The sequence below is a fragment of the Coregonus clupeaformis genome, chromosome 15 (genome assembly GCF_020615455.1).
Source record: "Coregonus clupeaformis isolate EN_2021a chromosome 15, ASM2061545v1, whole genome shotgun sequence".
NCBI lineage: Eukaryota > Metazoa > Chordata > Actinopteri > Salmoniformes > Salmonidae > Coregonus > Coregonus clupeaformis.
Window position 1 is genome coordinate 42,205,085 of NC_059206.1, and position 15,619 is coordinate 42,220,703.

Here is a 15,619-nt window from a genome sequence, read left to right on the forward strand (position 1 = left end):
TGTCACATGGTCTTTATATTACTTTCTCTGTCCTCTTATAATTTGCAATAATTTTTCTGTTTACTTTTTTCTTTCCTGTTTTTGTCCCCCCTCTCATCTGATTTTACCTCTACTTTAATCCATTAACCTAAACTAGAGCAATAAACCATAAAGGGAGGGTCAGGATCATCCCTGTAGATTCTGGCATGGGTGTGGAGGATTGGGAAAGCAAATACAAAGTGCAGGGGAGAAATCAGCTGAGCGAGTTCCTGGACAAGGAAGAGAATCATTGGGCTGAGGACGATGTTATTCTCCGCATGGGGAGAGCTCTCACTGAGCCCTCAGGCAGCTCAATTTGCCAAAGCACACAGCGCAGTGGCATCCTACCTGCCACCTACCCAGCGGGCTATGATACTATCGATCGGCGGCGGAGAAAAAAGATCCGGGATCCAGGAGGGCTGGCCTTCTCAGAGGCGGAGAAACTCACAGACGACCCTTTTCCCCCTGACCTTGCACTCCTCCGCCAGAAGAGAGGGGAGCTGGTGCTGCGGCAGGTGGCAGAGATCGAGGAAGAGGAGGAGCAGATGACACCATGCCTCAAGCCATACAAGAATGGACTTCTTTACAAGACTAGGATGTGGGCCAAAAACAAGCTGGGGGACACCTTGGAGAACTATGTGGCGTATCAGGAGGAGGAAGCTGCAAGAATGAGGACAGGTTTGCCGTACGATTCAGAGGAGGAGCTGCAGTACTCCATGGGATCAGAGGAGGAGCTAGAGGAAATTGCCTCCTTAGCGGAGGCCATTCACTCTGAGAATGGGAGGGGCCATGGCCAAGGCAGGTATGCTTCATCCCATGGAGGTCACATAGACAAGTATCAGAGTTATCTGGTTAAGAAGAGTGGAAAGGGGAAAATGGGAGGATGGGCTCCTGAAGCAATGCTGTCTCCAGTGGAGGAACCAAGTGACGAGTATGTAGATCCCATGGATGAGCTCCAGTGCCTAGTGGAAACAGTATCAGAGTACCTGGCTGAAAAAGAGGAGGAAATAAGCAAGTATGGGTCCCTTCCCAAGTCATCCAAGTCAAGATTATCTTCCCAGGGCAGCGTAAGAACAGAATCTACTGGAGAGGACCCAAGGACCCCTAGGGATGTCAAGGAAGAGACCCAGACAGAGGATCCACCTGAACCAGGAATATCTGGAGTGAAACATGCTATGAGTTCATTATTCAGTTCCTTCACAGACAAGGTTAGTTCATCCCCCAAGCAGCCCAGCTCTGGTTCTGCAGAAACTAAAGAAGTACCACCTGCACCATCTTCTCAATCTGGTATATCTAAGCTATTTTCTTTAATTCCAAAATCCACCAGCCCTGCTCCTGCTCGTGTAGCTGTTGTATCTCCTACAGCTCACCCCAACAGAACATTTTCCTTCAATTTGCCTTCCCAGTCTGATGCCAAGACACAAGTCCAGAATCAAGACACGCCAGCCATGCGAACAGAGATATATAGTACGAGTGATAAAGTTCAGGACTCTGCAACAAAGCCACAAACATCCGCAGTCACTTCAGTTGTTGAGAAAATTAGTTTTGGTAAAAAACAATCTGGTGAAGAGGTAGTGAACTCCACAGAGGGAAAACAATTCCCAGGGAGAAGTGGCTCAAGAGAGGGCTCTCAAAATCTTGCAAACTGGGATGAGAAACGTATCCAGCAAGGTGAACAGTCAATGGCTGTGGGAGGAGGGAGAGGACTTGATAATTCTAGAAATGTACCCCAAAATAAACAATTTGTTAATACACAAGGAAAAGTTGTGCATGTGAGACCTGACTCTATGACTGCCTCTCAGCAAAATGTGCCTACTTCAGTGGGTGGGAAGTCCATTAGCCAACCAGAACCAGCAAGTTCAGGGTTCTTTAGCCCTTTCAAGAAATCGTTCAGCTCATTGATTGCACCAGTTAACCCTGTTCCCCCGCAGGGCCCTCCACCTGTTGCAGTGTATCCTGTATTTGGGTCAGCACCAGATATTACATCAGAGAAGCCTGTGGAGGAGCCATCTTTAGGCAGTAAGCTAAAACTTCAGTTTCTCTCCTCTGACTCCTCCCAACAGCCTCCAAAAGCATCAGGAGGAGGAATGTTCTCTGGGTTCATGAAATGTAATGATGTCAGTGCTTCCAAACCCCCAGAAAATCCCAGTCAGCAACAGGCCCGGAATCGCCAATTGCCCCCAGTTCCACATCAGCAGCATATGCAGCAACCTCAAAGGCCACCACCAATGTCTCTTGGGACGCAGCAAGCTCCTCCTGAACCTCAAGGTTTTTTTACAGGTCTTTTTAAAGGGGCCGCCACTGAGGATACATCTAAGGTTGGCTCCAATCAGCCCCAGCAAGGAGGGCTGTTGTCAGGACTTCTTAAATTTGGCTCTGGAGGTGACTTATCTGGGAACCCACCACCACAGCAAGTTCCCCCAAACAGTCAACCTCCTAGTGCCAGTAATCCTCAACAGTTCCCTCCTCAACCTCCCCCACAACAAAGTGCACCACCTCCTTCTCAGCCTGGGGGTATTCTCACAGGGTTACTGAGGTTTTCCTCTGCAGAAAACCTTTCACCTAATGTACAACCTCCCCAGGGCCAACAGCAAGGGGCTTTCCCTAGCAATCACCCCAGTCAGAAACAAGCACCAAGCCCATCCCAACAGCCACCCTCTCAACAAGCACCTCCTCAACAAGGAGGTATTTTCTCTGGGTTGTTTAAATTGGGTTCCTCTGATAATGTTTTGAGCACCCAAACAACTCCACTCCAGCAGCAACAACTGCCTTCTGGTGGTCCTTGTAATCAGCAGAACGTAAACCAACAGAATATACAAGGGCCAAACCGTGGTCCACTGAGGGACCAGGCTTTTCTAGACAACAAATCAGGCTTCTCTAGACAACACACAGTTCCGAAACCTGCACAACAAGGTGGTCTCCTTTCTGGACTTTTTAAGTTTGCTTCTGCAGACAATGTATCTACTAATCAGTCCCCAATACCTCAGACACATTCTGAAGCTCCTCTCAATCAACCTAGACAGCAGTACCCAAACAGGCAGAATGTGCCGTTGCAAAACCAAAATCAACCAACTCAACAGCCTAGTCAACAGGTACAAAGCCAAAATCAACCAACTCAACAGCCTAGTCAACAGGTACAAAGCCAAAATCAACCAACTCAACAGCCTAGTCAATCCACTGGTCTGCTATCTGGGCTATTCAAAAAATCTTCCACAGAAAATGTGCCTCAGCAGCAGCAGTCGCCACCAATCAGCCAAGAAAGACAGCAACATGTAATCTTGTCAAATACCAGGCAAAATCTGACTCCTTCACAGCAAGATACTGCAAGCCAGCCTGGAGTTCTCTCGGGACTGTTTAGCAAGTTAACAAAATCCTCTGGAAATGTTGAGGCCCGCAGTCAGTCGCCACCCGTGCAAATACAACATCATACAATCACTCCATCTGGACAGCCTACACAGCAAACTCAGCCATCTACACATATACCACATCAGGTCCCACATGAACCCCATGAGGAGGCTGACAAAAAGCCAGGCTTTCTATCAGGACTATTCAATAGGAATCCAACAGATGAAGTCTCCACTCATAAATCAGCAGAAATTATCAAGCACAATCCAGAGCCAAAGACACAATCTGCAAGCTCCCCAGGTTTGCTCTCAAGCATATTCAAAACTGGGCCAAGCAACACTGTAGCGAACAATACTTCTGAGCCTGAAATGGAGAGGAGAGAAAGTGGTCTCCTTGGTCGCTCCATTCCAAGACAAAACAGAAATGTTGCAGAAATTGCACCTGGCTCATGGGAAGCTGAGACTTTAGATTTAAGGACTTCAGCTACTTATGCTAGGTCTTTTCAGAGCCAACCATCCTACACATCATGCAGCACCGGCCATTTACCTCAGTTATTGCACTACCATGGTTCTCTTCAGTCAAACCACCCATTAGCCACCTCTTACAGTGCAGAAAATATGTTATCCCTTTTACAAGGGCATCCAAATACTGCAATGATGTCATCCCAACAATATCTTAATCAAAGTAATAATTCCTTATATTCAGTAACTGGACAGGATGGTTACCAAGATATTTTGGCGTCATATAGAATCAATTCTAGTTATGGTGAAAACCAATGGATCCAAGAATCAATTCTGTGGCAGCAGCTTCAAAATCAATCACAGACTTATCACCCAAGTGATGTGGGTTATGTACAGCCACCAGAAGGAGCAGTGTTCCAAGACTCCTCTCTCTACTGTAGCTCCACAAATATAAATAATCAATATAGTTCCCCTCAACCATGGCATGAAATTGACTATAACCAAGAACCGATTAGGCACCACCAACAAGAGGTGCCCAAAACTGTTGACAGCAATCCATATGCCAAGAAAAAACTATGGAACAGCTATGATGACTTGGGAAATCTGCATACTAATCAAATGATGGAACAGAAGGAGTACTGGACTGAAGAAGAGGGTGCATTGAACTTGAGCATCAAAAGGAGTAATGCTAAGTTTGGTAAATGGAACTCCTTTGATAATGGTAGCTGTTATAGTCTGAATGGCATTTCATATCATGAGGGCTATTATGAGGAGAATCCACCTAATCTATCTTATTCAGCTAATTGGCAATATAGTGACCATGGCATGGTTAATCAAAGCCAGTTGAGTTTGACTAGGTCATTTGATCGCAGTTACCTTAAACCTCCCAATGGAGAGATGGAAGACTGTATGTACTTGGAAGAGACAGAATGGTACCAGCAATGGCTTGCACTTTTGGAGCAAGGAATGTGGTGGCCAGCTGATGATGGGGATTGTGGGTACTTTGTTTACACTGATCATGAATACATATATGCCCTGCTAACAGATGCAGCAGGTACGATGGTCTATGCTTGTGCTCCTGAGGGAGAGTCCTTGGGAACTGGGCCTGATAACTTCCCAAGTGCTTGGCTACATAATGAAATGGTCACAGTATGTGGATTTAAAGTCCCTCTCTATAATGAGGATGAGCTACTCTGGCTCCCTGGACAAGATCAGGGTGATCCCCAACTCCTCAATGCCCCCCTCGACCTATCTGCTGCCTATAGAAAAGGAAATCAGATCATGAATTTGAACCTGGAGCGCTTCTCTCAGATGTTTGAGAGCTCCTTCCTTGCACAAAAAGAACAGGCTGTAGATTTCTCACTATATAGACTGAACAAAGTCAGGATGGATCCAAGACAACCCAACCTTGCCTATCAGAATCCATATATGGAGGTCATAGACCTTTCGTGTTCTAACAGGGATCAGACAGGCCCTTATTGGAACAATCAGCAAATGAAGGAACTTCTCTCTCAAAAGGTTGCTGTCTCACACAATGCTACCCCCACCACAGATTCCTCTCAACAACGCTTGAACAACTGTTACCAGCCTCGTCAAAGGAGGCGTTCATCTTTTGGGGTCAGAGTAAGGCATGTAGATGACACGCCAGAGGAGGAATGGAGAGAGAGAGTGACCCCAGGAGAGGAAATACCTAATCGGCAAGTCAAGAAGATCTCTTCATTCATTTCCTCAATGGTTGGCAAAACCGCTGAGTCAGATTTGAACAAAGGAAGAACTGGCTTGGCCTCTCGTGTTAATGGAGAACAACATAAACCACCTGGGACTGAGGCTACCCCGGTGGACCAACAGGCCAAGAGCATACTTTCATCAGGTTTCCAGAGTCTCAAGTCAAAGATTATCAAAGAAGATCTCCCTGCTACAACAACTCCGGCTCAGAGTGCAGTTCAACAGAGACCAGCTGCATCCACCTCTTCTAGAATTCTGCCCACACCTCCCACATCTGGACAATATGGGCAACCCCCAGCACAACCACAGACTGTTACTCAGAAACCTAGACTTGCACGACAAGCCACCATGTCTCAGCAAGCTGCTCCACCAACACAGCCCACAGTGCCAACCAGTTCTATGGACTCACTCAATAAATCTGTCTCTCCCCTACAACCAAAATCACAGTGCACCACAGATAGATCATCTGTAAAACCAGTGGAAAAACCAGCTGAACAACCACAGGGAGGATTTATGAGCTTTTTCAAGTCTGCCCTACTGATTGAGGAGCCAACGCCAGAGCCCCCTAAACCCCCAGAACCAGTGTCAAAACAACAAGATAGAACTGGTTCCATTGCTAGCTTACCAAGCAGCACATCCCCAAATAAACAGGAGGACACAGGAGCTTCTAGTCTTTTTGGGTCAATAGGCAGCTTCTTTAGTGCAGAGTCTCCTCCATCACAGCAACCAAAACCTGTTGTTAGAAATGAGCCAAACAGAGTTGTTACACAAGGTTCTCAATCAAGACCATCTCTACGGAAACAACAAACAATGGATGGAGGACAACGTGGGGTACCACATCCAGCTCCTGGTCAGCCACCAGGTAAAAGCATGTCACAAGTATTTCCTCCCAATACAAGCACTGGCCCCACCCCAGGCCGATCACAGACTATGACACCAACCGGACAAACCAAACAGGAGCCAACACCCAAACCATCAGGCGGACTGTTCGGCTTTATGGGAGAAATTGGAGACATGATCTCTGGAACGCCACCAGCACCACCACCACCAACAACAACAACAACGACTACTACTAAAGAGGAAACTCCTGGTATGGGGTTATTGTCCATGTTTGGTGGGTCTAGTCCTCAGCAGGCACCGACCCAAACTGAGTCATCTCAAGCACCTCCCCCAGAACCACATGTTAAAAGTTTATTCTCAATGTTCGGTGGACCAAGTCCACCACAGGGACCATCACAGGCAACAACACCACAGGCACCTCAATCTGGGCCCAGTCCACCACAAGCTCAACCTCAACCAGAGACTAGCTCTATTCTTGGGGGACTCTTTTCTGGTTCATCTGCTAGTGAAAGCCCAGCAAAAGGATTATTTTCCATGTTTGGTGGCCCCAGTGCCCCACAACCAGAATCTACAGCGCCTAAAGAACCACCCACTAAAAGCTTGTTTTCCATGTTCAGTGGCCCTCTGTCACCCCCACAAGCAAGCTCCGTTGATTCGGTAACCACAGTACCTACTTCTGAGTGTGCCAATGCCCAGAAGGAATCCATCTCAGGTATTCCACCTCAGGAACCTGCCCCACATAAAGAGCCAGCAGCCACTAAAGAGCCAGCAGCCACTAAAGAGCCACCAGCTACTAAAGAGCCACCAGCTACAGACACTCCTCAAACTGTGGGTTCTATGTTGGGAGGGTTGTTTGGAGGATCTAGTCCGCAGCCAGCTACAACTGCCCCTCAAACTGCGGGTTCTATGTTGGGAGGGTTGTTTGGAGGATCTAGTCCCCAGCCAGCCACAGCTACCCCACAAACTGCGGGTTCTATGTTGGGAGGGTTGTTTGGAGGATCTAGTCCCCAGCCAGCTACAGCTGCCTCTCAAACTGCGGGTTCTATGTTGGGAGGGTTGTTTGGAGGATCTAGTCCCCAGCCAGCTACAGCTGCTCCGCAAACTGCCGGTTCTATGTTGGGAGGGTTGTTTGGAGGGCCTAGTCCCCAGCCAGCTACAACTACTCCACAAACTGCAGGTTCTATGTTTGGGGGATTGTTTGGAGGATCCAGTCCACCCCCAGCACCTACTCAAACAGCAAAAACCACTGAGAACAAAATATCAACAGCTGCACCTCACACAACTCAAGCAGATGGCACTGCCAAAATAAAAGAGCAGGGAAACACACCTAAAGATGGTACTGCAGTTGAGGCTGTTGATTCTGCAAGCACAGTACCTACCCCTGGGTGTGTCACTGCCCAAAACGAATCCATCCCAGAAGGTGCACCTCAGGAACCTGCCCCACCTAAAGAGTCAGAAGCCCCTAAAGAGCCATCAGCTACAGACACTCCTCAAACTGCAGGTTCTATGTTGGGAGGGTTGTTCGGAGGGTCTAGTAACCAGCCAGCTACAGCTGCCCCGCAAACTGCAGGTTCTATGTTGGGAGGGTTGTTCGGAGGGTCTAGTAACCAGCCAGCTACAGCTGCCCCGCAAACTGCAGGTTCTATGTTGGGAGGGTTGTTTGGAGGGTCTAGTCCCCAGCGAGCTACAGCTGCCCCGCAAACTGCAGGCTCTATGTTGGGAGGGTTGTTTGGAGGATCTAGTCCGCAGCCAGCTACAGCTGCCCCGCAAACGGCAGGTTCTATGTTGGGAGGGTTGTTTGGAGGATCTAGTCCCCAGCCAGCTACAGCTGTCCCGCAAACTGCAGGCTCTATGTTAGGAGGGTTGTTTGGAGGATCTAGTCCCCAGCCAGCTACAGCTACTCCTCAAACAGAACCAACAAAACCCCCAGAGAACAAAATATCAACAGCTGTGTCTGATACCACTCCAGCAGATGACACTGCCAAAATAAAAGAGCTGGGAGACACCCCTAAAGATGGCACTGCGGTTGAGGCTCTTGATTCTGCAACCACAGTGCCTACCCCTGGGTGTGCCACTGCACAAAAGGAATCCATCCCAAAGGGTGCACCTCAGGAACCTGCCCCACTTAAAGAGCCAGAAACACCTAAAGAGCCACCAGCTACAGGATTTCTCTCCATGTTTGGAGGGTCTACTCCCCAGCCTGGCACAGCTACTCCTCAAACTGCAGGTTCTATGTTGGGAGGGCTGTTTGCAGGGTCTAGTCCACAGCCAGCTACAGCTGCCCCTCAAACTGCGGGTTCTATGTTGGGAGGGCTGTTTGGAGGGTCCAGTCCCCAGCCAGCTACAGCTGCCTCTCAAACTGCGGGTTCTATGTTGGGAGGGTTGTTTGGAGGGTCCACTCCCCAGCCCGCAGCTACTCCTCAAACTGCAGCTTCTATGTTCGGGGGGTTGTTTGGAGGGTCCACTCCCCAGCCAGCTACAACTACTCCTCAAACAGCACCAGCAAAACCCCCTGAGAATAAAATATCAACAGCTGCCCCTGACACCACCCCAGTGGATAGCACTGACAAAATAAAAGAGCCAGGAGACCTGGGCACAGTTACTTTGCACAAAGACTCAAAATTGTCTGAGGCACCAAGACAATCTGACACCAAAACTCAACCTCAGGTGTCGGTTGACCTCAAACCTGATGGTAAGGCTGTTGAAGTAGCCCAGGGTCAAGGGATTGAGAAACGTCCTGCTTCAGCTGTGGACTGTCAATCAAAAGAAGCTGAAATCCCTACAGCATCAGAGCAACCTGCTAAAACAGAACAGCCCTCGAAATCAGAACAACCTCCAACGAATGATCAGTCCAGTTCTGGAAAAGATAAGGCTGCATTTGTGGAAGGAGAAGTAATACATGAGAAGCCCATGGTAATTGTAGGAAAGCCTGAGAGTAAGGAAACTGACAAATCAGGCCCACCAGTGGAAAGTACCCAGAAGATTCCCCAAGCTGACCAGTTGACTAAGACTGAAGAGCCAGCACCCAAGTCCCTGTTTGGGGGTTTTATGTCAGGAACCAGTGATGCTGGAAAGTCTTTTGGATCCATGTTTTCATCTCCACCCACAATTCCCAAAGCCCTTCCCACAATGCCTCAAGCAGAAGCAGGTGGTGGTCTGTTCTCAGGATTCAAAACGATGTCTGCAGGCCTGTTTCAGGAGGAGAAGCAAGAACCATCCACTGCCTCTCTATTTGGGGCTAAATTAGGAGGTTTCTGGGGGGCCCCTGTCGAACCTCCCAAGCCACAAGCTCGTCCAGTTATTACCACTCAGCCCAAAGCTAATGATAAGCCAACTAAGGAGACAAGTGATCAAAGTTCGGTAGGTCCCCCTGACTTAGCCAAACCCCAGATTTGCATCTCCACACCCGAGGTAGATCCTTCAGCATCCCTGTCCCAAAAGGAGAAGGAAAGCCTTGTAGAACCACCCCCCTCTGCAGATCCCACCTCTGAAGTGCAGCTGGACAACCAGTCCAAGAAGGACCTATTGAGTGCTAAAAGGCCAGTAGAAGCATAATAAATGGTCTTCCCCAACACCATTTATGATGCATTGATATTTTGGGGAGAGTAACCCGGGTCCAGCTCCGCAATCCACCCCACTGAATTCTGTGTCTTTCCTTTAACCGTGTTTGTTTTTAGCATTTGTGCTACTGTAGCCTTGTGTTGTTGGTGGTTGATTTGTGAAGTGTATTACACCTATCGTGGTATACTGATAATAAGCTAAATATTTCTTACTCTTGAACTCCTAATGTAAGATTAATTACATTTGCAATTATAATTCTATGAATGCATTCAAAAGAAAGTCTAACCTTACAGAATTCCCTATTGCCATTCAGTTTGATCAAATTAGAGATTTCAGTAACTCATTGTCCCCCAGAAATAGAAATACAGACAAATTGAGAGAATTTGGTACATTCAATTTCATTTCAGGAAATTGGTGTATTCATTTTAATTTGCTAAACCTTTTTTTTTTCTCTCTCTGTAAGGTGAGATGTCTTTTAAAATGGTGTACAATTCAGTAGAAACTATAGACTAGTTGTAATAACCCCTATATCCAATTAATGAGCCCAACCAGTTGCACTATTCAAAGTGTTGTTCTTCATCACAACAATTATTATTCTAATATTAAGTCTCTTCCCTTACCCCTTTTTCACCACTCCAGTCCGGTGGAAAGTAGTCGCTTTGGGTCCTCTGGAAACCTGAGCCAGACCAGCTCCCAGCTTAGTGAGACAGGCCAGGAGAGTGCTGCAGGCTCAGGGCTGGAAGAGTCCTTCCACTCTTACCACAGTACTAGCTTCCGCCCCTCTACCAATGGCCAGCAACCCACCAACGGACACCTCCCCAGCAATGGACACTATGTTTTGGGGCAGGAGGAATTGCACAGACCCTCCCTGGATGTGGGGAAGAGCTTAAATGGCTCTATGAAGAAATTGGACCACCCAGTCGAGAAAAGGTCCAATAAAATGCTGCAAAGGTGAGTCTTTGGGTTCCAGCAAGTGTCATACATTTCAAACACTTAGATAAGCATCCACATTTTCAAGCAGTAAATATTACAAGTACAGTATTAGTGAGTGGTCATTCTCTCTTTCACCCCACACACCAGTTTCCACGACGATGGGCCTCCTTTGCCCTTCTCTCCATCCAGAATACGCTGGTTGAAGGCCATTAACAAAGTGAGGGTACAGCTGCAGGAGGTAGGAAGTTATCTCAATGTAACTTGTCGGTCCTTTCCTCTTATCTTTTACCCACTACACATTTGCAACCACCATTTTATTATCCTGCTACCTATTTGTTTTGTGTCCCCATCTGCATGGTTGAGTTTCACCTCTATGGTAGTTTGAACTTGGCAAACTATATTGCTTATTCAAAGTATCTATTCAGATGGATTTACTTATTTACTGGTTGAGTGAAAATATCAATGGCTGTGTTGACTGTTGGTGCTATCTGGGTGTTCCCTCAGTGAGGTACCAGAGGGGTTTTCATGTTTTACATGCAGCTAGATCATCACTCTAAGGTCTACTGGGAGTTATGTTGTTGCATATCAATTTCTCGAACAACCAGAATAATGTGTTACTCTGCTTGGTATTTCAGTACAGTATACAGTTTACTCTGGGAAATGTACAACCTTCCATTTCCTGCACTCTCTGCCTCTCCAACCCCCTCTCTCTCTCTTCAGCCCCCTCTAGTTAATTTCACCTCTCATCCTGACACCATGTAATTGTGAGAGGTAGGCTTGGCTTCTCTTTGTGAAGTTACACGTGACCTGGTGGCCCTGCGCTTCAGAGGTGGATAATTATCATTAATGGATTGCTAACTCAGGAATGAATCGCTCTCTCACACAACAAAGGACCTCTCAAATGTAGCCTCTCGTCTTCTTGTGCTATATCAGATTAGTGTTTTCCATAATACAACCCAAGCTAGAACCAAATGATGTGTATTTCATAAGTAAGCATGTTGATGTACAAAATATCTACTGAAAAACAGTTGTCGACTTATTTATTTTGTTCCATGATCCCCGTTGTCATCTTCCCTGTCTATGTATCTATCCCTCTGCAGCAACTGAGCTAATGGAGTGGTGAATTGAGCCTAGGGGAGAGACTGAACAACTGAATGAGAGAAAGAGTTATAGGGAACGAGTGTGAGGGGAATAAAGTACAGCTTCAATGTTGTTTATCCCATTTTTCTTTTGCGTATTTTGCAGAGCAAATGTAGGCCATGCTTTATCCTGTGATGAAGATGCTCACTTGGGGAGTGAAAGGATAGTGGGGAAGTGTTGCACATACGGAAATAATAACTGGCACACCCAGTTAGATGTAAAAAGGTACAAGGGAATTGGATGGGCTGAGATGTTGCCAGAGAAATACTATCAGAAACCGTGTTGATTTCACATAGTAGACTTGGTGCTTAGGACTCATTTGAATGAGAGGGCGGCCAATCCAGTATCTCCAAACTGTCGCTCAAGGAAATTGAATACATCAAAAATGGAATGACCTCTGTCAACCTCAATTTATCCTGATTCTCTGTGATGTAGGTAGCTGGGTTGGAGCTGCCTTGAGGTTTTATATTGAAAGATTATGGTCAGATATCGTCATATTGAAGCCAGTCTGTTGGTCGGAGACAGTTCATATACAGTATGAGGACTGGTTTCAGCTGTAGTTGTCTAAGTATTCACTCGATTAATCAATCAAACTCCACCAATTGATCCACGGTTAGAGACCAGTGCTGGTCGTAATGAACAGGTTAGTTGTTGTGCAGTGTCTTGAAGTGCATTCCATTAATTAAGCCATGCAGCCTGGTTCCATTATGCTAATTGCTATAGGGCCAGTAGAGAGATGGCCATGTAAACACCTGCTGATGGAAGGCAACAGGAGAGATGTAGAGCAAGGTGAAAGCCATATACAGTAAGTGTTATTTATTATGGGACGTCGGGAGGCACTTAAGACAAGCCTGCATCCTAACAAGACTAATAAATTACAATTAGTCATTAAATCAGTCAAAGGTGTCAGAAAGGACAGGTAAAAAATATATAATTGGGTGCTACAAAGCATCTTAACACATTTTCACACATTCGGGAATGGATATTAGCTTCGTAAGGACTGTGTGTGTGTGTGTGTGTGTGTGTGTGTGTCATGTACAGTGCCTTCACATTTTGTTACAGCCTGAATAATTTGATTACATTTAGATTGTGTCACTGGCCTACACACTACCCCATAATGTCAAAGTGGAATTATGTTTTTAGAAATGTTTACAAATTAATTAAAAATGAAATATCTTGAATCTAAGTATTCAACCCCTTTTGTTATGGCAAGCCTAAATAAGTTCAGGAGTAAAAATGTGCTTATCAAGTCACATAAGTTGCATGGACTGTGTGCAAAGAGATAGACGTCCTTCCTAACTCAGTTGACGGAGAGGAAGGAAACCGCTCAGGGATTTCACCATGAGGCCAATGGTGACTTTAAAACAGAGTTTAATGGCTGTGATAAGAGAACTGAGGCTGGATCAACAACATTGTAGTTACTCCACAATACTAACCTAAATGACAGAGAAAAGGAGGAGGCTTGTACAGAATACAAATATTCTAAAACATGCAACCTTTTCTGCAAAAACTGTGCTAAAGAAATTAACTTTATGTCCTGAATACAAAAGCGTTATGTTTGGGACAAATCCAACACAACACATCACTGAGTCCACTCTTCATAATTTCAAGCATGGTGGTGGCTGCATCGTTATGGGTATAGTTGTCATCAGCAAGGACTAGGGAGTTTTCTAGGATAAAAACAAATGGAATAGAGCTAAGCGCAGGCAAAATCCTAGAGGAAAACCTGGTTGTCTGCTTTCTAACAGACACTGGGAGACATTCACCTGTCAGGACAATAACCTAAAACACAAGGCCAAATGTATACTGGAGTTGCTTACCAAGATGACATTGAATGTCTTGAAAATCTATGGCAGAAAATTGCTGTGTAGCAATGATCAACAACCAACTTGACAGAGCTTGAAGATTTTTTTAAAGAATGTGCAAATATTGTACAATCCATGTGTGCAAAGCTCTTAGAGACTTACACAGAAAGACTCACAGCTGTAATCGCTGCCAAAGGTGAGTCTGACATGTATTGACTCAGGGGGCTGAATACTTATCTAAAGATAGTGTTTTATTTGTTCAATTTTTTTTTACAAATGTTAGAATTTTTCTTCCAGTTTGACATGAGTATTTTGTGTAGATCATTGACAAAAAATGACAATTAAATCCATTTTAATCCCACTTTGTAACACAACAAAATGTGGAATAAGTTAAGGGGTGTGGACACTTTCTGAAGGCACTGTATGTGTGTTATGAAGTCAAAAGGGTAGGCGCACAGCCAAACGGAGAGAGAGAGTGAGGACAGCGGGAGGAGACAGATAAAGAGGGGGAAATGAAGAGGGAGACTGAGAGCTGGCATTTTCACAGCTTCAGATTAGCTTTGTGCTGGAATATGTCGCCAGAGGACAGAACGAGAGAGAGGGAACGAGAGAGAACGCACGAAAGAGCAGGAGAGAGGGGAGGGAGGGATATTTAACTGGGAATGAACTGTCATGTGAGCCTACACTCGTCGCTCCTGCCCTTCCTGTGTTTGTACATCTGGAATGAGAGAGACAACACTTCCCCTGCGTCTGTCAATCTGGGTGAAGACGACCAGTCGGATGTGCTTTGAATGTAGAGCATGGAATTAAACGTACCTGGAGATATTTAACTAAAGAAAAAAAATCCATGGTTACTTTTACGATTTTGCGCTTGTCATCTATTGAGCATGGAGTCATCAGATTGTTACAGTATACTATTACTTTTCTTCTGCCTTTATGAGGTAAGGTTTATTGAATTATATGCATCTATAGAAAGTGTGTTCTTGCATAAAGTTTGCATTCAATATTGCACTACATAAAGAGAATGTTTGCTCCTGACTTTTATTAGGGAAATGTACTGCTAATAGAACATTTGCTTTTCATAAGAGTAATGTGATATAGTCCAGTATTTTTACAAATATGAAAAGGACAACTTTGCTCCTGTTGCCTGAATAAGAAAAGAAAGAGCGGCCAATCGATCAGTTGTAAACGAACAAAGCAAGCCAGACTTTTTTCCAGGCTGCAGACCATGAAGGAAAGAGAGAAAAGACATTGCTCTGGGGCACTTCAGTGACTGTCAGAATTACCCAGACAGGCTCCTACCAGCTGCCTCCCCCTCTCCGTAGTCTGGACAGCTTACTGCGGAGGATGAGCCACTGGCCATTCAGACTATATGGGCCACTGGCTGGCTAGGTTAAATGGGCCAGTAATGGTCTTCAGGAGCTGCTGCTGAAAGTAATTGGTGTCTAAACCACATTTAGATAGTCAATGTGTATTTTACCTCAACATTTGTCATAGTTAATGGAGTATGATACGAAATGGCTAAAACAGGTCATTTAAATAGAAGGTTAATGGATGTGGATATCTAATTCCTGACAGTATCTTACACCCCTCCTGAATGTATATTGCTAATAACCTCATTGCATACTATCCACAGGCTGGAGACGCACTTAACATCTACTCCCAGTGGGGAACCGTGAGCCCTTACCGAAAAAAACCGGCTTCTGGCAAACCGGCTGCAAATTTGCAGCGAGCTCATATTTTCACATGCAAATTAGTTTTGTGGCCAACTGTTGCGGTAAATTTGCGGCA

At 45.7% G+C, this 15,619-nt stretch overlaps 1 protein-coding gene across 2 annotated transcripts in view; it reads left to right on the forward strand.

Moving 5' to 3' along the window:
- The window catches only part of LOC121582427 (protein unc-13 homolog B), a 99,736-nt gene that overhangs the window by 36,606 nt on the left and 47,511 nt on the right, over positions 1–15,619 (forward strand). For both annotated transcript variants that reach the window (XM_045225147.1, XM_041898192.2), the window contains 2 exons: positions 10,590–10,901; positions 11,031–11,121. In XM_045225147.1, coding sequence (XP_045081082.1) covers positions 10,590–10,901; positions 11,031–11,121 — 403 coding nt within the window. The remainder of the gene's footprint in view (positions 1–10,589; positions 10,902–11,030; positions 11,122–15,619) is intronic.